The sequence below is a fragment of the Pimephales promelas genome, chromosome 7, assembly GCF_988280905.1.
Source record: "Pimephales promelas chromosome 7, fPimPro1.hap1.1, whole genome shotgun sequence".
Classification (NCBI taxonomy): Eukaryota; Metazoa; Chordata; class Actinopteri; order Cypriniformes; family Leuciscidae; genus Pimephales; species Pimephales promelas.
This window is the reverse complement of record NC_142775.1, coordinates 11,733,958-11,761,251: the sequence shown is the minus strand read 5'-3', so window position 1 is coordinate 11,761,251 and position 27,294 is coordinate 11,733,958. Positions and strand designations below refer to the sequence as shown.

At 38.8% G+C, this 27,294-nt stretch overlaps 1 protein-coding gene and 2 long non-coding RNA genes across 5 annotated transcripts in view; all 3 read left to right on the top strand.

The window, feature by feature from the left end:
- col18a1a (collagen type XVIII alpha 1 chain a) overlaps positions 1-16,959 on the top strand; it is a 151,335-nt gene extending 134,376 nt beyond the window's left edge. For 2 of the 3 annotated variants that reach the window (XM_089133060.1, XM_089133058.1), the window contains 32 exons: positions 80-133; positions 273-359; positions 454-501; positions 1,053-1,181; positions 1,370-1,432; positions 2,022-2,066; positions 5,762-5,893; positions 5,971-6,039; positions 6,131-6,157; positions 6,256-6,345; positions 6,435-6,470; positions 6,571-6,660; positions 6,747-6,776; positions 6,908-6,943; positions 7,294-7,353; positions 7,443-7,520; positions 7,621-7,656; positions 7,758-7,811; positions 7,927-7,998; positions 8,081-8,146; positions 8,281-8,311; positions 9,373-9,426; positions 9,615-9,649; positions 9,742-9,864; positions 9,948-10,101; positions 10,180-10,244; positions 10,345-10,476; positions 10,754-10,786; positions 10,917-11,240; positions 11,320-11,517; positions 13,270-13,385; positions 15,341-16,959. In XM_089133060.1, coding sequence (XP_088989186.1) covers positions 80-133; positions 273-359; positions 454-501; positions 1,053-1,181; positions 1,370-1,432; positions 2,022-2,066; positions 5,762-5,893; positions 5,971-6,039; positions 6,131-6,157; positions 6,256-6,345; positions 6,435-6,470; positions 6,571-6,660; positions 6,747-6,776; positions 6,908-6,943; positions 7,294-7,353; positions 7,443-7,520; positions 7,621-7,656; positions 7,758-7,811; positions 7,927-7,998; positions 8,081-8,146; positions 8,281-8,311; positions 9,373-9,426; positions 9,615-9,649; positions 9,742-9,864; positions 9,948-10,101; positions 10,180-10,244; positions 10,345-10,476; positions 10,754-10,786; positions 10,917-11,240; positions 11,320-11,517; positions 13,270-13,385; positions 15,341-15,554 — 2,781 coding nt within the window. In that variant the 3' untranslated portion in view covers positions 15,555-16,959. The remainder of the gene's footprint in view (positions 1-79; positions 134-272; positions 360-453; positions 502-1,052; positions 1,182-1,369; positions 1,433-2,021; positions 2,067-5,761; positions 5,894-5,970; positions 6,040-6,130; positions 6,158-6,255; positions 6,346-6,434; positions 6,471-6,570; positions 6,661-6,746; positions 6,777-6,907; positions 6,944-7,293; positions 7,354-7,442; positions 7,521-7,620; positions 7,657-7,757; positions 7,812-7,926; positions 7,999-8,080; positions 8,147-8,280; positions 8,312-9,372; positions 9,427-9,614; positions 9,650-9,741; positions 9,865-9,947; positions 10,102-10,179; positions 10,245-10,344; positions 10,477-10,753; positions 10,787-10,916; positions 11,241-11,319; positions 11,518-13,269; positions 13,386-15,340) is intronic. The other variant, XM_089133059.1, reaches the window with a different exon arrangement.
- Positions 16,960-19,646: 2,687 nt separating this feature from the next.
- On the top strand, positions 19,647-20,781 carry LOC148978305 (uncharacterized). Its single transcript, XR_016169256.1, has 2 exons — positions 19,647-20,124; positions 20,674-20,781. It is a non-coding gene; the product is annotated as an uncharacterized LOC148978305 (long non-coding RNA).
- Positions 20,782-22,480: 1,699 nt separating this feature from the next.
- On the top strand, positions 22,481-26,974 carry LOC148978304 (uncharacterized). Its single transcript, XR_016169255.1, has 2 exons — positions 22,481-22,698; positions 26,371-26,974. It is a non-coding gene; the product is annotated as an uncharacterized LOC148978304 (long non-coding RNA).
- Positions 26,975-27,294: the final 320 nt, after the last annotated feature.

The window sequence follows — 27,294 nt, the reverse complement described above, 5'->3', positions numbered from 1 at the left end:
TTTGTTTTTGATTTTGTGTATTTGTGTTTGCATTCTTATGTTTCAAGTACAAATGATTAAAGATACATTTTTGTAACAGGGTCAAGTTGGACCTCCCGGTTTTCCTGGGACTCCTGGAATCAAAGGAGACAAAGCAAGTATTTTTGGTATCATAATGATATGATAATGATAATTGACAGTCTCATTGTCTTGTTCACCAAACTGCGAATGCAGTTTTGCATGAATGCAGAATTGCGAAAACATTCCAGTTTTTTCACAATTTTTAATTTTAGGGAGACCGAGGTGAAAGTCAGCCAGGACCCCGTGGGCCTCCAGGTCCTCCTGGCCCACCAGGACCCATCTCTCGCTCTGATAGGCCTGTGAGTTCATTATTAGTCAGTCGTTTTTATGACCCCTTTCTTTTTGAAAAAACTGATTTGTAAAAATGTTCATTCCTCTGTTTTCATTTTTCAGACATTTGTGGACATGGAGGGCTCTGGATTTGATATGGACAGTGTGCGAGTACGTTCTGTGGACACTATATTAACTTACAGTATAGTATTAATTCAGATCTCATGCTGAACAACTAACCATCTTTGTTCTGGAACCCCATTGCTGATATTTCTTGATTATTTGATCAAAAATATTATGAAATATTATTACAATGTAAAATAACAGTTTTCTATTTGAATATATTTGAAAACGTCATTTATTCCTGTGATCATAAAACTGAATTTTCAAAACCGATACTCCAGTCTTCAGTGTCACATGATACTTCAGAAATCACTCTGATATGCTGATTGGGTGCTCAAGAAACCTATTCCTATTATAGATATGAAAGCCATTCTGATGCTTAATATTTTTTTTTTTTTTTGTGGAAATCATGTTACTTTTCATCAACTTAACTCATCCTTGCTAAAAAACTATATTAATTTCTTTCAAAAAATCTTAGTGACAACAAACATTTGGACCATTGTTTACATCACAAGAGTAGAACAGTGCAGTCTTTGGATGTCTGGAAGTGGAATGTAGTGAATTTTATTAACACTTTTTCACTTAATATTGGTTGATAGGCAATGCCCGGTTTGCCTGGCCTACCTGGTCCTCCTGGTCCCCCCGGCCCGCCTGGCCTTCCATCTTCAGGCTCTGGTGGTTTTGGGCCTCCTGGTCCTCCTGGGCAAAATGGAGCTCCAGGTCAACCGGTAAGTCTAAGAAGACATGAAACATGTCACATGTATAACACTGGTTTGAATATGTTGTTTCTGAATACAGTGTTTATGAGTCAGAGACGTGTTCTCTGATGCGTGTTCTTGTAGCCCCACCCCTCCCTGCCGTTTCATGCCCTAATAAGCAAATAAAATAAGTGTTAAAATTTTTATTTTTTTAATAGGGACTTCCAGGTCCACCAGGTACTGATGGAAAACCAGGCTCACCTGGCCCAATAGGAGAGAAGGTATGAAGTAGTGGATTGAAACCTCAGAACACCAACCTCTTCCAGGAAAACCTAAACCATTACAGGGAATTTCACGTTGTGTTTTATAGACCTGGAAAAGTTTATGAAACGTATAACATCTCACAAAATTGCTCTAAAATATTTCATCTAAATGTTTGTAAAAGTCACAGCCAAAGCCAAAGTGATAACATCAGTCTTACTGGAGACAATTGTAAACGGTGTACACATTTTAATCCATGAATTCACTTGACGTCAGTGCTATCTGTAAAATTCCCAAGTTCAGACTGAAAAAAAATTACATAGAATAGAGGACCTTGGTTGGATCTTCACAGTCTGACATACAAATGTAAATCCACCCAGGCAATATCTATAAAATGATTTCTAAAACATCAATATGATATAATCACAAACGACTGGAAAGGTGGTGGAAAAGTCATGACAATCCATTGGTAAAAAGTGTGGAAACCCTGTCTATAAATAGAGAGCTATGCGGGACATTTAATGGATTTGGACTTGCATAATTCAGCTCTGTTGAGATCCCTGTAATGGTAGCTATCTTTAGACACTGGACTGATTTTGTGCTCCACAGGGTGATGCCGGTGAGCTGGGCCTACCTGGACCTGTGGGAGAGAAGGTCAGTTTGCGCAATGTCGTGAGAAACCGTTGCTCATATTCATATATCACATATCTGTTGTGTAAAGCTGAACAAACTGTGAAGTTCTGAATGACTGAGAATTAAATAAGAGTGACATAATTAAACATAAGGCGCTTTTCCACTGCATAGTACGGTACGGTTCGGTTCGGTACGTCTCACTTGTGGTGCTTTTCCACTGCATGGTACGGTACAGTACGGTTCGCTTCAGGTCGCTTTAAATGGTACCTGTTCTGTTGAGGTTCCAAGCATACCGTACGGGTACTAAAATGTGACGTGAAACACTGCAGATCACTGATTGGTCAGACAGAATCGTCATTCCCTGCGTCACGACTAGCGTCATTGGATTTGCGACACGAGACACGAGACACTTTTTTAGCAGTATTTTTGTTTTGCTGCCATCAGCCTCATTTTAAACACATTTTTCCGTCTAGCAGTTAAAAACAACCACATACCGAGAATCAGGAACACCATCCCCTCGATAGTCTCCATTGTTCCTGTGTTGTGGGTTTGAAAATGTGGCGCTTTTAAGATGATGTCATGGCAGTAGAGGCGCGCGCAAATAACGATCAGTCCCACACACTTTGAAGGGGTACTACAGCGGTGGAAACGAAAAGCGATCCGAACTGTTCCGCGCCGAGTCGAAGCGTACTGAGCCGAACCGTACCGTACTATGCAGTGGAAAAGCGCCAAAAATGTTCTACCCGGGAGTGACAGCAAGATCCAGGGAGAAGTTTGTCTTCACAATAACAATTACTAAAAATGTCTGATGTATAGTTATGTGCTGTACGAGTTTTAACTGTCAGCATCAGAAACCTATATAACTAAAAAATGTCTTGTCTGTTCATCTCTGTAGGGCTTATTTTTATTCAGAATGTTTTTTATTCAGATCTCTTTTCAGGCCTTTGCTACTTTTCAAGTATCTACATGTACATTTTTTATTTTTTATTTTACTGATTTCTTTTCCCAGATTCAGCCTTTCAGTCTTAAAATTTGAATATCCATAATACAACATTATAATATTGAATTATAATTAATACTTAATACACTCACCTAAAGGATTATTAGGAACACCATACTAATACTGTGTTTGACTCACTTTAGCCTTCAGAACTGCCTTAATTCTACGTGGCACTGATTCAACAAGGTGCTGAAAGCATTCTTTAAAAAATGTTGGCCCATATTGATAGGATAGCATCTTGCAGTTGATGGAGATTTGTGGGATGCACATCCAGGGCACGAAGCTCCCGTTCCTCCACATCCCAAAGATGCTCTATTGGCTTGAGATCTGGTGACTGTGGGGGCCATTTTAGTACAGTGAACTCATTGTCATGTTCAAGAAACCAATTTGAAATGATTCAAGCTTTGCAACATGCTGCATTATCCTGCTGGAAGTAGCCATCAGAGGATGGGTACATGGTGGCCATAAAGGGATGGACCAATTGGCAGCAAGGGGCCTAGAAGTGTGCCAAGAAAACATCCCCCACACCATTACACCACCACCACCAGCCTGCACAGTATAACAAGGCATTATGGATCCATGTTCTCATTCTATTTAATTATAGCCTCTTTTTCCTATTTGTAGTGGAGATGAGTGGTACACAGTGGGGTCTTCTGCTGTTGTAGCCCATCCGCCTCAAGGTTGTGCGTGTTGTGGCTTCACAAATGCTTTGCTGCATACCTCGGTTGTAACGAGTGGTTATTTTAGTCAAAGTTGCTCTTCTATCAGCTTGAATCAGTCGGCCCATTCTCCTCTGACCTCTAGCATCAACAAGGCATTTTCACCCACAGGACTGCCGCATACTGGATGTTTTTACCTTTTCACACCATTCTTTGTAAACCCTAGAAATAGTTGTGCGTGAAAATCCCAGTAACTGAGTAGATTGTGAAATACTCAGACCGGCCCGTCTGGCACCAACAACCATGCCACGCTCAAACTTTCCCATTCTGACATTCAGTTTGGAGTTCAGGAGATTGTCTTGACCAGGAGCACACCCCTAAATGCATTGAAGCAACTGCCATGTGATTGGTTGATTAGATAATTGAGAAATTAGATAATGAGAAATTGAACAGGTGTTCCTAATAATCCTTTAGGTGAGTGTATATAAAAAAAAAAGATTAAAAATGCTTTACAAATAGAATAATCCAAACAAAGTGAAAGTGATTTCTCTATGAAAATAATTTGTAGTCTGTTTACTTGGTTATAATGCAAACAAAATTGTCAGTGAAGAGCATATTTGTGCTGAAAGTTAAACGTTAAGATAAATATAATTTCCATCCTTGCTGTAATTTTTCCAAATTCTCAAACACTTTCAAAACATTTCCACCATAAACTGCTCTCAAACACACAGTGGTGGAGGAAGTACTTAAGTAAAAGTACAAATAACCAGATAAATATTTACTTTAGTAAAAGTAGAAGTAACACAATGACAACCATACTTAAGTAAAAAGTAAAAAGTACTTTATTTTAAATGTACTTTAAGTATTAAAAGTAAAAGTACTTGCATAACAATTTATTATCTTAATGTCTATTTTCTAATGATTAATAAAACATTTAATTCTAACTCATTCAACCTAATAGCCTACTCCTATAATGATGTTGAATAATGATGGAAAAAAATTTCACCATTTCTGAAACAAGCTTGCAATTAGGCAATATACACATCATGCTTATCCTTACTATATGTTAATAACTATGTTTGGCAGTAAACGAGATTAATTTATGGTGTAATTCTGAACCTCTTGGCTTGCCATAATCCTAATATAACCAAACCAAACATATATTACACACGGTGTGTTTCCTATGCACGTAAAAACAATTTTCGCGTATGAGTTGCACAATAAACACACTGCGTGTGAGACGCATTTAGTGTGACCGGGTTGATATACTGTATCTATGGCAACCAAACGTCACTGGTGAGACAAACGTGCAACGAACGGACGGTCAGATTACGTTTTGGCAGGGGAAAAACTGATCAGAAAATGTAACGAAAATGTAACAGAAGTTGTAGAAATGTAGTGGAGTAGAAAGTATAATAATTGCTGCAAAATGTAACGAAGTAAAAGTAAAAAGGCACTATTTATTGTACTTAAGTAAAGTAAAGATACGTGAAAAATGTACTTAAGTAAAGTAACGAAGTATTTGTACTTCATTACATTCCACCACTGCAAACACAATGCATATTTTGAAATGTTGTGGAAATGGATGCTATGATCAAAAAATGCCCATTGTTGAAAAAAAAAAAAATGTAAGAATAATGTTGCATTATTGTGTCACTCTTAGTAAAACATATTTTCTTCTGAAACAATCAAACCCCCTCAGGATTCTTTTATGTTTCTGTCTCTGTAGCAAAAGTCCTACTTTCCCAGCTATCTCTATGATCTTCTTTCCCACTATACCTCATCCTTCTCCTCTAAAGCTGCTGGGTGGCAGGTAGCAAGTAGCAATCAATTTTCTTCACAGACATCTCAACTGTCTACACTACAGTTCTAATGCTTGAAATGTAGCATCATTATTGTACTGATGGTAGTGTGGACTTTTTGTGGCATTGCTTTGTAGAAGCGTTGTGTCAATGTGTTTTTTGCAAACTAACATATTTTGCTCCTGCCTGGAATCTTGGTATCTTTCAAGCTAACAACATGCGTTGTTTTACTCATCTTACTCCTTGTCTTTAAAGGGCGCCACGGGTCCTGCCGGTTCCCCTGGTCTCCCTGGGCAGGGTGGGCTTGCTGGTCTTCCAGGACCAATGGGACCCGTTGGACCACCAGGACCACCTGGTCCTCCTGGCCCAAGATATCACGTTGGATTTGTAAGTATTAGTCAGTCATCCTTTGTGCTTCACTGTCTTTTAGGAAACCCATCAAATAGTGTGTTCTCTGTGTTCAGGATGACATGGAGGGCTCTGGTATTCACTTCAGTTCAGTCCCTGGGGTAAGAGGACCAGTTGGAATTCAGGTAATTTTTTTCTCTGTTGTACCTTTATTGGTTCTTATCTACCCTTGTTGGTTTTTAGAAGTTAATTTTCTGCAAACTTATTTCATTTCAGGGTCCTCCTGGTATCCCAGGACCACAAGTAAGACTATTTATTCATTCAAATGAGATTTATTTTATATCCCAAAGATATAATTTTCATTTGGGGATTGTGCCATTTATTCATATCTTGTTCCTCAGGGTATCCCAGGATATCCTGGTGTGAAAGGTAGCGAAGGACTTCAGGGACAAGATGGCCGCCCTGGTTTGGATGGCTTCCCTGGACCACAGGTGCATTTCATTTTAATAAATCTCTTTTGTAGATGTACTAAATAGCCAGTCTGGCGTCCAATACTTCAGTGTTTTGCATTTGCCTGCAGGGACCAAAGGGCGACAGGGGAGACAGAGGCGAGAGGGTGAGTTTACTTCTGTCTGAAGTGAATCAATGTAATATCTAGGACAAATTTAGCAAAAATCAAAATTGCACATCATTGTTAAACGTGATCATCTGCTTAGGGTGAACCTGGACGGGATGGAACTAGTTTTCCAGGTCCACCCGGCCCCCCTGGACAACCTGGACAAATTATTTATCGTTATGCTGAAAATGTAAGTCTTCAAATTTATATTGCCTTTTTCGTTTGCCTAAAATAGCTCATGATTTTATTAAGCTGTTTGTCATTTTTTTTGTACAGTATGATGAAACTGGAGGAGTAGGGCCTCAGGTATGAAAGTCCTGCCTCTAATAGTCCCTTGCTACTACATTAGGATACCAGAAATTGTTTTGTGGGGATTCAAAAGCAGACTCATAACATACAATTTTCCAATATCTATGAATCGTTTGTGTGGTTTTCAGGGTGGGAGTGGTGTTCCTGGTCAAGCAGGATTCCCAGTAAGCACTAACTAACTTCATTTGTTCATCCCCCCTTTTTTGATCACTTTAGACATTTATATATATTAGAAGTAATTATTAAAGCCTCAAGACAAGAGGCTATTGCAGTGAGTTTCACTATGGGTAAACAGTTTATTTGATATGATGCAAAGCAGGGAAATATCCTAAACTATTGTAATGTTTAATTCATTGTTAGTTCAGTTAATTTTCTATTAAAATGATATAAAACAAATATTATAATCTATTTTAACAGTAAGGGTAGACTGTTCACGGCTTCCAAGTAACATTGCAATTTGGCGCATTAATAATATAGTGCATTTATTTTACACACTGCCTCTTTACCCAATCAGGGCCCAATGGGACCGAAAGGTGATAGAGGAGAACCTGGTTTACCAGGCTATGCCATTAAGGTTTGTGAGCAGAAATCAACACACAAAGTTTAATATGAAGTGTTTAAAAACCCCAATGACTCACTGCTGCAACCTTACTTTGATTGCAGGGAGAAAAAGGAGAACCTGGACTTATTCTTGGACCTGATGGAAACCCATTTTACCTTGGTGGATTGGTAGGCCAAAAGGTATTTTATTTTATTTATTTATTTTATAACCATATTTGTGTTCATTCAAATGCTAAAGTGTAGCGTACATCATAATGTACTTGTTTTTCACTCTCTGTAGGGTGAGAAAGGGAATTTTGGACCAGTCGGACCTCCTGTACGTTTGTATTTATTACATATTCTTTTAAATTCAAGCTTCAGACAGAAACAATTCTAGCATTCCTGTACTTGGTAAAAAAGAACATTTCATTTATTCAGGGTCCAGCTGGACCTGCTGGTTTGAAAGGTGAATTTGGAATGCCAGGCAGACCCGTAAGTCTCTCAAAAAATAACTTTCATCAACAAAAAATATTTGCTGACAGGCAACAGCATACTTAACGGAGTATGTAATTGAATTTGACTTAATGTCTTAATTTTATGACTGTAGGGTCGTCCAGGTGTGAACGGATACAAAGGAGAGAAGGGAGAACCATCGTCAGGCTCTGGATATGGTTACCCAGTAAGTACACCATGCAGTTTGTTCTATCAGTGATTGTTATTCAAGTAGCTTGCCCTCATAAGTTATTTTGTGCCTTTTCAAGGGTCCCCCTGGTCCCCCAGGACCCCCTGGTCCCCCCGGTCCTGCTGTGCCCTTGGACAGATTTGGAGTAAGTGCTATTTGTGTAAAATAAGCTGTAATTCATGCATGAAATGTTGCAAAATGAGCTCCATATGGTGGTTGTTGAATCGAAGTGATCATGATTGCAACAGCACTAATTTGCTATCTTCTTTTCCATTTTAGAGATATGAAGATTATTCAAGGCAATACCCAGGTAAGATGTTAGTCATTCTTGTCACAGCAGATGATCAACATATATTTTATAAGTGTCATAAAAGTCAACATGAAATCAAAATGTACCCTATCTTCTTTCCTAAAGATCTTACTGTGCAAGATTGATCTGTAAATGTTTTTCTTTATAAAAAATTAGGGCTGTGCAAAAATTAATTGCGATTAATCGCATCCAAAATAAAAGTTTGTGTTTACATAATGTATGTGTGTGTGCTGTGTATGATTATTTTGTATATATATATATAAATACATATGCATGCATGTATATATTTAAGAATTATTTGCACGTAAATACTGTATACAGTATATGAAGAGTTCAGATGCAAAAGCCTCTAAATGCCATTTGAAATTTTCTTCTTTAATGATGCTTTTTATCAAACTTGTATATTTAAGTTCAGTAATTTCACTTAAATAACAATTAGTAGGTAATTATCATTGCCATTTAATTGAAATTACTGAACTTAAATATACAAGTTTGATAAAAATTGTCATTAAAGAAGAAAATTTCAAATGGCATTTAGAGGCTTTTGCATCTGAACTCTTCATATATATATGTATATATATATATATATATATATATATATATATATATATATATATATATACAATACGTGCATGCATATGTATTTATATATACACAATATATATATATATATATATATAATTATAATATTTTCTTAAATATTTACATGCATGTGTGTATAATTTATATACAAAATAATTATATACAGCATTATGTAAACACAAACTTTTATTTTGGATGCATTTAATCACAATTAATCTTTGCACAGTCCTATAAAAAATCAATTTATAAACTTGCTCTGCCTCTTTTTCTATATTCTGTTCTGGTCCAATTATTGGTCCAAATGGATCAAATCAAATCCCAACCTACATTTTTTTCCCTTCAATGCCTTTTTTTCAATATTCTGGAAGAATAAAGGATTGTGAACTGCATTTTATGTTGATTTTAATGATATTAATTAGTTCTCCAAATGTCTCCAATCATCCATGACTATGAAAAATGCAGTGTTTTGTTTTCTTAAGCTACGAAAGGAGATAAAGGAGACCAGGGAGCTCCTGGGATTCCCGGATCACCAGGTAAAACGTACCACTGTTGCTGTTCCTAGACATTAAGGGCCGTTGACAGGCGGGAATAACAACACTATCCTGAGCTCTGTCTAAATTATCCTGACTTACTATCTTGACATCATTATCAAATCATTGTAAAAGGTATTGTGATATTTAATGCATGAATATATAATGTAATATTCACTTTTTTTTTACAGGCTTTTCCTCAAACCTTGATATCTATGCCCTCAAGGTATGTGGATCACTAAATACATAAATGAAAGTATTTGATGAAACGGTTGTTTGATTAAAATAATTATGTAAACGTGAAACCGGTTTCCTCAGAATGAGATGAAGGGCGAGCAAGGTGATTCCGGTCTTAAAGGAGAGAAAGGAGAGCCAGGAGGTGGATTTTATGACCCTCGTTTTGGAGCCGGACAGGGACCGCCAGGAAACCCAGGTCTTCCTGTAAGGATTGATAGGGGTTTCTAGACACAACCTGAATTGAGTGCTTACATGCTCTACATATGGATGGTTTATATATTTTCCAGGGACCTAAAGGAGACTCGATCAGAGGTCCCCCTGGACCGCAGGGTCCACCAGGACCACCTGGGGTTGGTTATGATGGTCGTCCAGGAAACCCTGGACCTCCGGGACCCCCTGGCCCTCCGGGGTCACCGTCATTGCCAGGAGCCTACAGACCACGTAAGATAAAAACCAGTCTTCCTGCTTTCAGAATATTCTTGAGGAACTTAAATAACAGGTGATTTTTGTATGTTTCAGCACTCAGTATTCCCGGGCCTCCAGGTCCCCCCGGCTCACCTGGAATTCCTGGCACTGGATCTGGGGTGAGATGGACATTCATTGAAGAAATTACTAATAGAGTATATCTGATAAAACAGCCGACACTTGATACTTTAATCACACGCCTGGTTTTAAATGTGTCAGCAGGTGACTGTCATGAGATCTTATGACATAATGTTTGCGACGGCACGCAGACAGACAGAAGGTGCTCTGATTTACATTTTAGACCGAAGCGATCTCTACCTCAGAGTTCGGGATGGTGTCAGACAAGTGATGGTACAGACACTATTTTTTGTGCACACCTATTCATTTATTTCAAATAAAAATAAGAGAAAACATCATTTTACATCATAACATCATTTTTGTACATAATCTTTTATGATAACATTTCTGAATTATAGATTATATAAGATTCACTATTTCATCATTTTTAATTCTCCATTTTGTCATCTTATCCATGTTTGTCACTGACCCATTTCAAGGAGAACATTATATACTGTTTTTTTTTAACATATCTTTTCACATATTAACACAGATTTTCTTTTATTTTCAGCTTGGAGATTATAAACCCTTCTATGGAGAGCTGGTAAGCAGTGTGAATGAACCTCTTTAACATTCAAATAAGCACCCACCATTTAATCAAAGGACGTTGGAATTAGTGGATGAGCGTATCAATTCCTGAAGGTATGACTGTAGCTTGTTGGCTTTTCCTCCAGGACAATGAGGTGGCAGCGGTCCAGCCGCCCCCTGTTGTTCACTATTCCCAGGACCACACAGCCAACAATGGAGCGGAGCAGATTTCTCCACCGCACCAGCCGATTGAGTTTCCAAGGAGTGAGCCAGAGAATAGAAACCCCAATCCACCTGACTCCCGTTACCCAGATCCACGATACCCACCTTACACTGATAACAGGTACAATCCTGTACAACCAGAAATCAGATACCCTGTTCAACCTGGGAGGAACCCTATCACTCCAGCCCGCCGTCCCAGCCCCCCTGTCAATCAACCAGAAGGCCACACCCACACTTCCGGACCGGGGGTTAGTTCGGTCAACCAAGTCACAACATTTGCACAGTTCACCTTTGTTTATTTTGACACCACTTTCTTTCTCTGTGCAGTTGCATCTTATTGCCTTGAATTCTCCACAAGTGGGGAACATGAGAGGCATTCGTGGGGCAGACTTCCTGTGTTTCCAGCAAGCTCGGGCCGTGGGGATGAAGGGAACATTCAGAGCCTTCTTGTCTTCCAAACTTCAGGATCTCTACAGTATCGTCCGCAAGTCCGACAGAGAGACGTTACCAATTGTTAACCTCAAGGTGTGTTGTCCATTACTCATGCAGATCTTCATTTCAGATTATCAAAGCACCGAGCCATTAGATTACAGTGATTTTAACATGGTTATGGGTGTTTTAGGCAGAGCACAGAGTGGGGTACCTAAAAACCCCTTTAATTGTGATAAAATAACTGTACGGCTCCTCCATTGCTTTCATAAAATCCATAACCCCCCATGAATGGACCGACTCACATCCTAGCCATGCTTTGGACGACCCAACAACATGATTAAAAAAAATATTTATCAAATTCTACTAATTCAGATAAATCAGAAATTTTATAAAAAATTTTCCACCAGGTAGAATTTAAATGAGCCGAACACTGTGTTCAAATTTTCCAAGTGATTTGTCCAGACTAGAAGTGAAAAGGCTTTGTGATGCAGCACAATAACAACAAATCAGAAGATACAATGTTTAATATACAGTTCTAGTGGTACCAAATAATTGAAAATATCACTTTGCATGTTGTTGCCGCGTGAAAGGACATTATTGTAGATTGAGATGGCTTTTTTAATGCAGTCCAAATCCATAACCAGTCCCTCCAGAAAAACGCGATTATGCGATCGCTGAATTCAATGCAAAATCAGCCAAAGTCCGCATATTTATGCGGGGGCCGCATTTTTTCAAATACGCCGTACTTTCGCCGCATAAATTGCCGATTTCCTTGCAAAATATGCGGGGTTTGCATAATTTCATAATCCTCGCATTTTCGTTGCAAAAAAGTCACGTGTATTTTAGTAGAAAGTTAAAAAATGTTCCGTTTGCTTCACACAAGAGCAGCCATTTCCCCCTGTTTCCATGGGAACGTTATGAAGTGACGCAATTACGCGACGCCAGACAGACTCACGGAGGCGATCGACATCTCACAAATCGAACTCGTATAACTGTTTGTCACACGTTCTACCGTCACATCGTTACTTAATAAACAACATAAGATAAAAGAAGTAGCATCAAACAGAAATTACCCGCACACATGGGGTGTTCAAGGCGCACATATAACACTGCAGAGAGCTCTTAAAGGGGCCACACCTTATTTACACTCGTTACAGTCTGAAATAAAACAAGATGAGAAATTAAATATTCCCAGCACTTTCTATGATGATGTATGCTTGCTTATCAAAGGAAGTAATAAGAAATGACTCTTACATTAGCCTAGTGAGAACAGGATGTTGGGGGAATCACTGAAAAAGAGAAATCTTTTTCATCAAACCGCAATTTTTGCTACTTCTCTCAATTTTTGCAAATTCCTGCAATTTCATCGCATAAAATTGCATAAATATCCCGCATATTCCATCGCATTTTTAAAGAAAACGGGCCGAGTAATCAATCAATTTTTGCCCGCAACAATCACAAAAAACTAAGCGTTTTTCTGGAAGGACTGAATACTATGGTAAATGTTATATATAAATCGCAAATTTTTTCACAAATTTTTGGAAATTACCACCACAAAATCAGTCATTTTGATCGCAAAAATCACAAAAAAAAATCGTGAAATCCTGGAGGGACTGCATAACACACTACATACAAAATTGAGCTTGCGTAGGTAGAATCAGATGAAGCTGATAACCATGTCTGTATAGTTCGCACTGAGTATGTTTCGGGCCTCAGAACACAAAGATGATCATTTGATCTTGTGGATTTTTTCGAGATTCAAGACCCAACTCATTTAGTGGTCAATACACTCATTTGGTGATCATGTTTCATGTCTTTTCATGGCATTGATATTCTCTTCTGCAGGATCAAGTCCTTTTCAGAAGCTGGGAGTCTCTCTTCAGTGACTCCGAGAGCAGGATGAAGGACAATGCTCCTATGTACTCCTTTGATGGCAGAGATGTCCTGAGGGACAGTGCCTGGTGAGTGTCAGTGGCTTTGGCTGATCTGTGTGAACCCTTCAAACAGAGGCCCCGGCTGATCATCCTGTCAGTTTTCATTTTCCTTTAAAACCACTCAGTCCACTGGAGCTAGAGATGAACTATCTATCTATCTATCTATCTATCTATCTATCTATCTATCTATCTATCTATCTATCTATCTATCTATCTATCTATCTATCTATCTATCTATCTATCTATCTATCTATCTATCTATCTATCTATCTATCTATCTATCTATCTATCTATCTATCTATCTATCTATCTATCTCAGTGGCGTAGGCAGAAATTGTATTTTGGGTGGGCCAGTGAAAATGTGAGTGGGCCTATAGTTTTTCATAGAAAAAATAACTTCAATAATAATTAACCTTAGAGAGTAGAAAAATTAACAGGCAAACTGCAAAAACAGTTACACCTTTATATTCGGCAAATCATCATGTTCAACCAACAGAGCTCAATAAAGGCTGGACAAACCAGTGTAGACAATAACTTGTCTATTTTATTCAGGCTAGTCAGCAGTGCAAAGACAGTTCACCCGAAAATAAAGTAAGCTAAAATAATAATATCGCAGCAGTTAGATTGGCGGGTAAACTCGCGTCAGGCTGAAAGGGAGAGAGAGAGCAAGAAGCGGCTGCTGCCAGCACCTGACTTGCCTTCTTGCGGGTTAGTGAGTCTGAAGAACTGGGCTGTGTGGACTCGATAGATAAAGGAAGTGCCGTGTCTTCTTCCTCAACTCTTGCTTTTTCCAAATAGCACATTAAAGAATGTTGTTTAGCCATTATTTTGGCGCCGCCGAGAGTTTTCCTATCGGAACCCCCAGCAACCATAGCAACCAATAACGTTCCGGAGGGAGGCTTTCAGGTATATATTCATATATTTTCTTAAACACATTTGAATAACAAAATGTATTTTTTATCAAACTTGCCTGGGCGGTCCAGTGAGGAATGTGGGCGGACCAGTGCCGCCCTGGCTCAATACTGGCTACGCCCCTCATCTATCTATCTATCTATCTATCTGTCTGTCTGTCTGTCTGTCTGTCTGTCTGTCTGTCTGTCTGTCTGTCTGTCCGTCCGTCCGTCCGTCCGTCCGTCCGTCCGTCCGTCCGTCCGTCCGTCCGTCCGTCCGTCCGTCCGTCCGCATGCGCCGGAAGTGATCTCTCGCGCGTGTACGTCCAGAGGCCATCAATGTGTACTTACATTTACGACGACGAGTCATTAAATCATGTTTAATTTGGACTTCTCTGTGCAAACTCTTTGAGGTGGTGACCATAGACCTCCATTATATGACTGACAGACAAGAACGGTTTGACCTAAAAATATCAAAATTGAAATACTGCGGAAATAAAGACACCTACATCTTGGATGCCCTTGATGTAAGCTAAAACATATCAAAAATTAATTTCAAAGTCAACTATCCCTTTAATCAATGTTCTGATCATCGTTTGAATCTGATCCGGATGTAGTCTTTGACAAAAACGCGATTTTCTCCGCTTTGTGCATAAAATCTTACTTTTTTTATGAAACGTACCCACATTCAAGCGTTGAAAAAAAAGCATTAAGCTAGAATAAAGGTTTTTTGGGGGTTTAAAAGCAAAGGGTCTGTTCTTTCTTTTGATATATTGCATGTTCAGATATTCATTCAACAAAGTATTGTGGGGGCCATGAAAATTGTGAAAATGATCAAAAACACTGGTGGGAAAAGTGTTAGTTCAACGATTCAGTGCCCAATCTTTGGCCTGTCCAATGATTCATTCTTCCAATCTTGTAAACAAAATGTTGTTTCCCAAAAGACTGATTAAAATCCTGTACACCATGACCCCGCAGTCAGCCAATGCAATTTGACTTTGTAATTTCGGAAAGGTCTTGGTGTCCAGGTGTCCAGGTTTTCGCTGTCTGAGAAGCACCTAAAATGATGATGTTCCTTCCTCTGTCCTGTAGGCCAGAGAAGATGATCTGGCACGGGTCCAGTGGCAGGGGTCACAGGCAGACGGATAACTACTGCGAGACGTGGCGGGCCGGAGACCGTGCAGTGACAGGTTTGGCCTCATCTCTGCAGGCTGGCCAACTCCTCCAGCAGACCTCCAGCAGCTGCTCCAGCTCCTTCATCGTGCTGTGCATCGAGAACAGCTACATGGCTCAATCCAAGAAATAAAGCCGTCCAAAAGAGCTTTTGAACACTCAACAGAACAGTTTATACAGGCGCTGTTTCACTCCAGTAGATTCCTGTATCTAATAAATGGAGATTTTTTTTTTTTTAAAGAACTGAGTCTGCCTTAAGGAGAATTTGCCAGTCATTTATTCCCTCACCGTAACGCCAAAGAAGCTGGTTGAACGTGGAGGTGTTTGCTCTCTCTCAGGGCATTGGCACATATTTTTCAGGGGGTTAAACCAGAGAAGTGAGGCCAACTAAGGCAGTGTTTTTAACTGTATCCATATAAAATTTTGTATATGAATTGTTTGTCATCTGTGTTGTTGTTTTTGGATTTTTTGAAGATGTCTTAATTGGTATATTTAACCAATTTTACCTATATTGTTTGTGTAACTTTTTTTCCTCCCCGCTTGCCTGTACCGATTCTATTTTCATGGATACTGAGGGGCAGACCTTATAGTTTTAGGTTTTAAAAAGAAAAAATATTTATTTTGCAATAAAGAGAGCTAAAATATGATTTGAAACTATTAAAATAGAATACTTTTTTCTATTTTAGTAAGCACTTTTTTTTTTTTTACATACTTCCACGGATAAAAGTGCAAGACTGAAATAGTTAATTGTTGCTAAAAATGGTCGCTCTCTCGAAAAAAGCTCCAGCGGGCAAAGAGAAGATGCCTTGAATAATTCAATACTTGTCACTCAAGAGTTTTTGTACAACAAAATTATTTGGAAAAACTTCTGTTGCATCTATGGGATCACTTTGTGTGTGTGTGTGTGTTTTTTTTTTTTTCTTTTGTGATTAATGTGAAATTACACTACATTCTTCTTAGTGTCATTGCTTGTTTTACTCTTCTGGTTGATTCCAGAAGTTTTGATAAAGCAAAGTGGATGATTTTTGTAACATTTGACAAATATTCATGTAAAAAAAAAAAAATGTTACTCAAAAATAGCGGTTACATGTCCCATAATTCATTGGACATATGAATTGCATTTCACTGATGAAACAGGTGCTGACAGTGTTGTTCGAGAGAGACAAATGTGTTTTATGAAGACACTTTATCCTCTATCCATATGGAATTTCAGACACCTAATCCACTATAGTGCTACTGATGTGTTCAGTACAACCCTGTGGGCTTTTTTTTACCAGTATGTGCTGTACCATGTCTCAGAGGCACTGAATAAATGATTTATTTTTTTTTTTTTTAGTTTGCCACAATCATTTTGGCACAACTTCTTGTGTATTAAAATCTGTTTCCTTAACCTGACCTGTCTGCACATATCTTAGACTATGTTGTCTGTTCATGCACAATATTAACATTAGATATCATTCACAAGCCATTCCATATCATGAATGTGTTTACTGTTCACTGACTGATTGATTAAAAAATAAAGGATTTTTTTTCTCTCACTAGTATGTATTTTAGATTTTAAATTCATAAAAAAGGTTTTCACCCATTGTTTCCTTTTTGAGATTCATTTTCCCCCCTCTAACAATTAAGTATTTCACCTAAAAATCACTATTTGTCCTTATTTACTGAAGCGATAAAAGTTATTTTGTACATCAAACTAGATTTTTTAATGGTCAGTGACTTTTGGTATAAATCCTGACTTATAGTTCACACAAAAGCCTTCAATCAGCATAAGTGCTCTTCATTCTCAATGGTTGGAATTGTAAACTATGCGATTCTGCTGAATGCTGTTTAAGCACTGAAATACTCTCAGGCAACCGTCTTCTGTGTGCCTATAGTAGAGGGCCCCAAAGTCCTGATTCGTGCATGTCTCTAAATTGCAGAGCGTGCCCCTTTGATGACATTGCAGTCCCTTCTCAGTGCCTATTGCACTGATTCCCTGTCCGCCTGAAGGGTTTTACAGCCTGTTCAATAGGATTTAGCGATGTGGCCTTGAGAGGGCCTCAAGGCACAAATCAGAGACTGCTGACATGGAGCTGGTGAAGCGGCCTCTTTTGTATCTTAGGACTTAAAGGTCCTTTGCAAGGATTTCAGTCAGGTGGACCAAGCCTGTGGTAAAATAACCCATGGGCATTTGAGAAAATTGATTAAGCAAAAAGTAAGCAAAAAAAAAAGAATAAAATGTCATGCCTTTTCAAAGAGTACTGTTTTAAATGGTCTGAGATGGAGCATGTATCGTCACACTGCAGGATGACAACAGGAGTTCAGCGGCATGGCTTTCTTTATGATTAACTGTTGTTGTTTTTGATGTGATCTGTACTGATATTAAAGAAAACACTGCTTGACTGCACAATTCTTCCCCCAAAATAGAACCAGGCCAACTTGTGACCAGTGCAAAACTAGCACTGCGTTTGTACTTTTGACTAAACTGTTTGCTTGTTTGTTTCCTATTGTACAAACTCATTATACTTTTACAATGGTTATACAATATTATTATTTTTAATTAATCATATTTTATATAAATACCGTGCCATATTTGGCATTGAGAAAGAGCGTGTGTTTGTGACTTCGACTTCAGTGAAAGTTACATTATTGTGCCATGGCAGTAAAGACTGTATTTATGAATGAGTCAGTAAGACTTTACTTTGAGGGACTGAAACAAGGTTGTAAACAACTCCAGAGCCCGTCTAACGGAGAGCCTTGGCACGTCCTAGCCCCATTGTGCATCATCTTGGTTGAAGTTCCATTAGAATTCCACTAGATTGCAGAATGAATGGGGGTCTATGGAGCTAAACGGCTAAATGTGTCTTTCTCCTGCTTGTCGTTGAATCAACATAGATTTTATTGTTGATTCCACAAGTTCAATATAGATTATAGGCCAAAAGTCGAATGAACGAGTACTTATGTCCTTTCGATTTCTTACAGGTTAGGCCGTAGATGGCCGGAACACGCTAGCATTCTGCTATTGTGTGACCTCTTCACATTTTTGAACGGATTTTTAGAACAGATAAGTGAACTTAAAAATGCAATTTTCAGCTGAGTGTATTATCTTAGCCCTCCCTTTTGAATGCAACTTTCAAATTACTTGACAAAAAAATTACATCCTGAAAAAAGCCCATAGACTCCCATTCATTCTGCACTCGACCGCGAGCGCCCCCGCATGGACAGAGACGTGTTACTGCAGCCAGTCCAGAAACCGGTGCCAGCCAGCCAGCCCAATATTATGAAGCTGCAGACTCGGAGCCTGCATCTACAGTCCCCCAACGAGAGTCCCGCATTCTCAGACCCCTCGTTTTTCGAACACAGCGCCTCCTGCTGTTCAAAAGATCGAATAACACCCGCACACAGAGTACAGCGCATTATCCAAATGCAATTAAAAACAATAGGATGCAATATTACGGTCTTCAAATAAATTATCCAATAAATATTTGTGTTCCCTGCTTAATGCATGTGTCAAAAACAAAACAAAACTAATTGTTACTGATGGAAGGGATACAATTAGCAGATTGAACTATCTTCAGAAAAATAGTAGGCTATATTATATTGCTACAATGTTTTTTTTATTATATTTTTTTATTCAAATTCCAATTTTTCTTTCAGTTAAACCTATAATGGTCTAATTAACATTACCATGCTAACATTACAATATCTGTTGTTTTTTTGATATTTTGAATGCGAAGCAAAACAAATCAGAATAGACAAAACACCAATAATAAACAATTCTGTACTTTATTTAATGATCACCTAAACATCATCTTGCTGTAAAGAAAAAAGGAAGAAAAAACAGTGTTTTTGACTTTACTTTTCGACTTCAATTGCATTAAAAAAAACTCATTTATAAGTCGCTTTGCATAATCATAAAATGATATGTTGCTGGATTCGGCAGGGGCAACTCCATAGGACCGATAGTACATGTCTTATGATGTTTCAAAAAGAAAGAAAAAAAAATAAAAAATGTTTGCAAATGTTATACCATGTTGCACTTCTCTGTTGAAGTGTCCCTTGAGATGTTTTTGAACTTTGGACAATTTTGTTTGTTTGAAATATATGGGGGCACAAAATGGGCAGTGAAAATAACTGCATATTTGACATTTCTACAAAAAGTCCAAGGTTAAAAAGTTAAAGGCTAACGTAATTGTAAGCTATCTAAATATTTTCGGGGAGAAGAGGGCGAAAAAACATACATTAAAGCAGAACTAAGTAACTTTTTTTACCTTAACTGAACAGCTTTGGAGTCATTGTAATGTTAATATTACTGATTTCGTGTTGAATGGTGATCATCTCGCACCCCCCTGGTGCCTGTGAGCCGCAAAACCACCCTTGCAACTTTGGGCCGGCGGCTCGCCGGCCTCAGTGTTAGGAAGTATCGTGAGATTTCAGGTCTCGCGAGGTAACGAATTGCTTTACGGCACTATACGCGCACACGCATGCGTACACGCCCCCGGCCATCCAGGAGCCGGCTAGCTATAAGAAAAAGGTAACGCTAGATATTGAATTCTTCAAGTTTTCGTGATGGCTGATGTAAAAGAAGAAGAAGACAGCTCGGAAGTGTTTATCAGAGAAACAAAGAAGAGAAACGGACCGGCTTTTTCAGAATAGAGTGAACTGAAAGAAAGCGAAGCCTGCAAAACCGATGCTGACCTGGCCTTCTTGCTGTTGCACTTGTAAGTATCTTTATAATAAACTGTGTTTAATGTTTGTATTTCTTGTAATTGTGACCTCGGGAGTCGGGATGTTTGCTATTGTCTGTTTTTTTAATTTATTATATTATGCTCGCTGTCTGTTACCGGCTTACTAGTACGTTAGATACTGTAACTTAGATGTTAGCATTTTCATTAGCAAACAAACTTGCTTGTTTTCTGTAAGTAAGTGTTTTGTCCGTTCCTCTATCAGGGTTTATTTGTGTTTCTCAGATCGCCTATAAATCGATATGAAATTCTACAAATTATGCATTAGTTTAGCTTGTCGTCAGCCTCAGAATTAGTAACGTTATACTGTGCTGCTGACTTGATAATGCATAAACCGACACGAGAGCTGCTAGCTAATAATGCAACTTTTTTATATTTATTTACCCACATTTACACAAACAGAACTATAAGTAAACGAGAAATTGCATTGCAACTTCACACATGCAACTCCATCTGTGCTATTTTGACCTTGTCTATAAATGATATGTTGATAAAAGATTGATACATTTTCTTTTTCCTTTTTAGCTACAAGCGTTGGCAAGTGTTATCAACTCCGAGGCACCCCAGACCACCAGTACCACCGGTCTCAAGCTTCAATAATAAAATAAACAAACTTGTAATAAACAAATTAAACGTGTTTGACTTTCTTTGGTCAATCGTTACGATAGACAATTCGGATCACCAGAAAAATGATGAATGTAACGTAACATGTATTTTGATAATGCATAATCAAAGTAGCTATAGCTGTAGGCTAAACTAAAAATAAATAAATAGCGGAAATATTTCTTATAGTATTATTGATTTTTAACCATAATGTTACTGATAACGTTTGGTAACACAATAAAAATATACACTATCTCAACATAATAATATTGTTCTGAGAATCATACCTCAGTGGATATGGCTCGGGCGTCAGTTTGGTTTGAAATGTGCTGGGGACAGAGACGCATTCGGAAGGGTATTTTCAAAAGTGCTGGGTAACGCATTCATTCTTTTTTCTCTTTCGAGTAGGTAATATTTTGAACGACGATGTCCATAGCTTCCTGATGCACATAAATAAAAATGAGCACAATACAGTGATGGTCCGGCCAGAGGTTCCGCACTCGAATAGTTTTTATTTCCCCCTCATCAAAACCAATAATGTTTATCAGTGGTTGAATTGATATAATGTTTATCAGTGGTTTTATATGTTTGGATGAGTGGGGGAAAATATACGAGAGAGGAATTAGAAACCATGAGAAAAAGGGACACGTTTGTGTGCATTTTTATTTGTGATTTCACCGGAAAGAATCTCCGCAACGGATTGAAGCGCGTTTCTGAGAGAAGCCAACACATTTCAGTGCTAGATCGCCTGTTATTTAACAAACAAATGAAACGAATGCTGTTAACTGGATATGTTTTATTTGCATTGGTACATCTGTGCCGCGAGATGTTTCAAAAGTGGTGGGGACAAAATCCGTTTGTTCGCCGGCTTCTCTGAAAACAAATTCACATGGCCTGCCTGAACGAGATGGGAGGGGGAGTTGACAACGAGTTTACGACAGTTTTCTCATGTATATATACTCCGAAACTGTAGGGGGAGCTCGAGAGAGAAACCTGCGAGAAAACAGCAAAGAAGTTTCCAGTCTTACTGAGCGCTGCTTTAACGGCTCAAATCTTGTTTCAAACTATCTTTACAAATATTAAATGGACTATTCATATGTTGTATCGATGAGCTAAATTAGTTTTATTAAAAAATAAATCAAACGAGTAGTCTACTACGAATCGCTAAATAAAATTGAAGATAGGCTACTCATGTTTTGTCTTAAGTTCTTCACATGTTCTTCACATGTTTATCCGATACAATTTGATAGGAGGCGCTGTCTCGAAAAACGAGGGGTCTGAGAATGCGGGACTCTGGGTGCAGGGGGACTGTAGATGCAGGTCTCCGAGTCTGCAGCTTCATACTACTCAGCCAGCCAGTGCCAATTCTCTTCGATTAGACATTCTTTGACAACTCTATAAGACGAAACTTACAACTGCATTGACTAGCCATGTCATGGAATCTTAACCATTAATTAGGACAAAGATATCGCTTTCCTCAGCAGACATTCAAAAAGATTTTGTGATATTTATTGAATATTGAAGATTGACCTGAAGAAATCAGCTAACGTTAATGCACTCACTTTGATCTCTCTCATCTACTCTTCAGTGAAGCAACTCACCTTTCATTCATTGCTAGTTTTAAAGTTTTATAATAGCTTGTATTCACGTGACGTCACGCCACTGCGTTGCCATGGCGCGAAATGCAAATGGTGGGCAGGAAGTGAAGCCCTATTATAACACACTCAAAATGCCTAGCTATGTTTTGCATCGTTTATGGTTGCTCAAATCGATCAAACCACGAGGAGTTTTTAATCGTGTGCCACAACTTGTTGTTCATAAGGGGGGAAAATACAAGAAATTAACAGAAAACACAGGGAAAAATGCCTTGCAAACCTACGTCTGTGGTGGGGAGGAGCCGAATGGGAAAATGCCCGTGTGTGCAGTGATCACTTCGTCAAATGTGAGGTAATACATTATTTATGTGGCTTATAATTACATTATTCATGTGTTTAAATACACTTATGTGGATGTTGTTCCAGTTTCCGAACTTCAAAGTATGTCTGTAAGACGAGTTAGTTGCTGATATCTACAGCCTCGATGGCAGGCAAATCTCTCAATTCAGTTGAAAAAATATCTCAATTCAGTTGAAAATCGGTCCTCTTCATAACGTAGCAGCTAAGGATCACGTCCAACATATGTTTCGATTTTCTGTTTATATGTTTCTCTAGTAATAGCGTCTAGAGTTAGGCTACAGTACGGATTTTCCTCCATCTCGTCCATTGGGCTCTTCACTCCCTTACGAAAAAGAAGTATATTTCAAGTTCATTTTATGTAGTATACTTAAAGGGTTAGTTCACCCAAAAATGAAAATTAAGTCATTAATTACTCATCCCCATGCTGTTCCAACCCCGTAAGACCTTCGTTCATCTTCGGAACACAAATAAAGATATTTTTGATTGAATCTGAGAGCTGGATCAGTCCTACATAGAATGCCTAAGGGACTGGCTCTTGACGGCCCATAAAGTCATTAAAGAAAAGGTTTACATATTCCATGTGCCTACAGCGGCTCAAAAATAAGTTTATCAAGCGACGAGACTACTTTTTGTGCGAAAAAAACCCATAAATAATGACTTTATTCGACTATTCCATTACTTCCTTATGGGCGCATGCGCGAGAACTGAGACGAGGACGTTCTCCTTCGACTACTTCTTGTTACTGGCTGCTCACCGCTTATGAGTATTACCGCCACCTACCGTATAAGATGATGATCCATATATAAGGCGCTCCGGATTATAAGGATTATAAGGATTATTATAAAACACTGTCGTTTTGTTGAGAAGATTAAAGGCTTTTAAGTGCACCTTATAGTGCGGAAAATACGCTAATTGAAAAGCATACAGCGCGCATCTTCCTCTGCTTGTAAACAGAAAGTTTTGCGCTTCCAGCTATATCAGCACATCATCTTATACGGTAGGTGGCGGTAATACTCCTAATGGCTCTTTCAGACTGCACGATTTTCAAAGTAGTCAGGTCGCTGCTCTTTTCACACTGCGTGACTATCTTGGCCAGCATTCAGTCGCTGCTGTGTTCACACTGGACGATGGATCGGCGACAGAAGGTTTCACACTGCATGACTTTAGAAAAATCGCCGACAGACTCTGTCTAGCACGCTGCACGCAAACTACATTTCACAACAAACACGCGTGAGATATGAAAAGGAAACAACGCGCGACACCACACGTGCAAGACCGGAGTTCTCACGTGAGACTTTTTTTTTCGACCCGGTTGTGGTACAGCTGGTGAAACAGACACGAGTGCTCCTGCCAAATTTCTACTAATTTTTCTTCCATTTATTGTGTCCAAATAGACCGAGAAGAAGCTTTTTTTCCTGAAACAATGCCATATCATGTTGATATGTGATCTATAACTCCTCCCCGAACTCCCTGCTGCTCTGTATCTTGCTCTCTCACTGGCTGCCGGTGATCGCCGATGTAGTTTTCAGTCAAAACACTTTTCACACAGCAGGATTTTGAATCGCCGACAGGTCCAGATATTTAGCATGCCAAATATCTCACGGGCGTCGGCGACTCGTCGGTGATTCTCTCAGTTCGCGTCTTTGTTCATTCACACTGCGTGATTGTCACTCGCGTGAACGAGCGCCGATTTGCCTGTGATTTCGGGCATTTGTCGGCGATTTCTTAAAACCTGTCGGCGAGCCAAAATCGTGGCTAAAATCATGCAGTCTGAACTCGGCATAAGCGGTGAGCAGCCGGTAACAAGAAGTAGTCGAAGGAGAACGTCCTCGTCTCAGTTCTCGCGCATGCGCCCATAAGGAAGTAATGGAATAGTCGAATAAAGTCGTTATTTATATTTTTTTCGCACAAAAAGTAGTCTCGCCGCTTGATAAACTTATAATTGAGCTGCTGTAGGCACATGGAATATTTAAACCTTTTCTTTAATGACTTTATTAGCCCGTCAAGAGCCAGTCCCTTAGGCATTCTATGTAGGACTGATCCAGCTCTCAGATTCAATCAAAAATATCTTTATTTGTGTTCCGAAGATGAACGAAGGTCTTACGGGGTTGGAACAGCATGGGGGTGAGTAATTAATGACTTAATTTTCATTTTTGGGTGAACTAACCCTTTAAGTAATGTTCAAGTATATTTTAAGTATACATTACTAATGTCACTATGTACTAGTAGTAAACTTGTAAGTGTACTATTTTAATACCGCTTGGGACTAAATTGGCCCACTTTTAGTACATAAAAAATATATGTTTAAGTGTACTATAAGTGTAACAGTAAGTGCACAACTAGTTCATAATTATGTATCTCATGTGTACTGCAAGTGAATTTATGGGTATACTAGTAGTTTACTTTTTTACTGTAATACGGGTCAATACAAGTATACTTTGAATACTTAATTATACTTTTAAGTATTTCTGGATCAAAAGATTGAGTACAAGAACAGGACAAACATACTTGCTTTTCTCTCAGTATAAGTCAAGTACACTTAGGTGTAATTTGAAGTATATTTCTGAGAAGTATATATAATACTTCTGAGAAGTACAGGAAAAATAAACTGAAAGTATACTTCCTTTTTTTTAGTTTAAAAGAAGTATACTAATGGCACACTTGAATAAACTTCTTTTTTGTAAGGGCTCCTTGCCCTCCATCTGCATTCCGCGCGTCAACATAATCACGTGACTACAAACCACCTATTAGTATGGAGGCTTGGGCTTCCGGTGGAGGAATGAAGTAGTTCCGAGTGGTTTTAAAGACTCCGTTGTTATTTATTTACACACTTATTACATTGATTGAACTGCTGTATAAATGCAATATCTCGTAGCCACGCGATATGGGTCTATATAATATCAGTATGGGCCATACTGATATATGGCTGTGATTCTGCTGCAATCGGCTTGCACTTGCCACCTTGTGCCTCCGGGCCAAATCACAGCCATCTACGAATGCGATATTGCTCATTTATTTCAATCTCTCTCTCTTTCTTAGCTGTCATTATTAATGTTGCCTTATTTCTTCTTTTATATCTCTAGATTTATGTCATTTAGTTTGGAAACTGTAAAGTTTACAGGGTATGGCAAGTCTGATTAGCAATGGATATTTAAATTTTGATCTAATAGACCCTTTTACTGTTTGTACACAATGATGACGTAGCTACTTATGCGCGCATATTGGCAACGGAAATATGGTGAGAATCAGCAGTGTGTCAAGCTATGTGAGCGGATTAAGCAACACAGACAGAGAAAGTTATTTCAAAAAGTTCACTTTATCAAATGTTATCCGGCTACCAGATCCGTGTACTATAGTGGAGTGGATAGCAGACTAGCAGATGGCCGAATGTGGCGAAATATATGTATTTAGTTGAGAAACCGAGCGTGTACACCCGAGGAAAATTGAGCCAGTGACGTAAACCAAAAGGAAGTTACTCCACAGCAAACAATGATGAACAACGACTATCAGGTAAAGAAAAAAAATAGGCCCCATATTTGTATTTATTTATGATCAGCAGGAAAGCAGTTGATTTGCCAAAATCTGCTTCTATAGGTTCATTCACTGACTACAATAGCTCTGCCTTGGCAATCAGCACACGCCTTATTAATTTCTTTCTTTCTAGCGATCAACTACTTTGCCGCTTGTCACGTGTAGACTGGCGGATATAACATTTTCGGCCTGTGACAGTTTCATCAACCCCATGGCACCTGACCTGTTACATTTATTTTCTCCATCTCTCTGTTGGAGGTTCATCTGGGATATACAGGTATTTTATTTTAATTATCTATTAATCAATTTTTCTATTGTGTATTATTGTCTAGTAGCCTAGCAGGGGTGAAATCTCTGCGTGGCAGGGGGAGCTGCCACTCGACCTCTCACTTAACCCGTAACCGCTAGGGGCAGCTGTCACTCGACCTGTCACTCAACCTCTAACCGCTAGGGGCAGCTGTCACTCGACCTTTCACTCAACCTGTAACCGCCAAGCGTGCCGCACAAGCCCTCAAAAGTGAAGCCAAAACGTCTCGATCGCCCCCCTGTGACTGGTCCTAGTATAGCTCATAACCCCCGCCTCCCCATGTTATTCAATGGGACGCGAGACCAACTAAACAATTAAATTACACTTCACATATCCTTTTTCCAAAGATAGTTTCTGTCATTTACTGTAGTTTCTATCACATTGGTGTAATTTCAAGTGTTCGTTTTTAAAATAAGTTTGTTTTTAGTTTTATCATGTGATGATAAAAACGGTGCTCTGACATCATGATTGACAGCTGTGATTGACAGGTTCTCTGTGCGAGGTAGTCACTGAAGCACCAGCTGACTTTTTTTTAATAATGTTGATTATGTGGTTAGTAGTTGTATTTACCTTATTTTAACGAGGTTCTGCAATCAGCAGACATCATTGGAGAAGAACGAAGCAGACAGAGGACACTTAATGAAAGTGTGGGGTGTGTGCTTGCGTTTGATTCAGCGAGAATGAGGGCGCGGCCTTGATTTCGCGGCTTTACTTCCTGCTCACGACTGCGCATGACTGGTCCCGAAACAC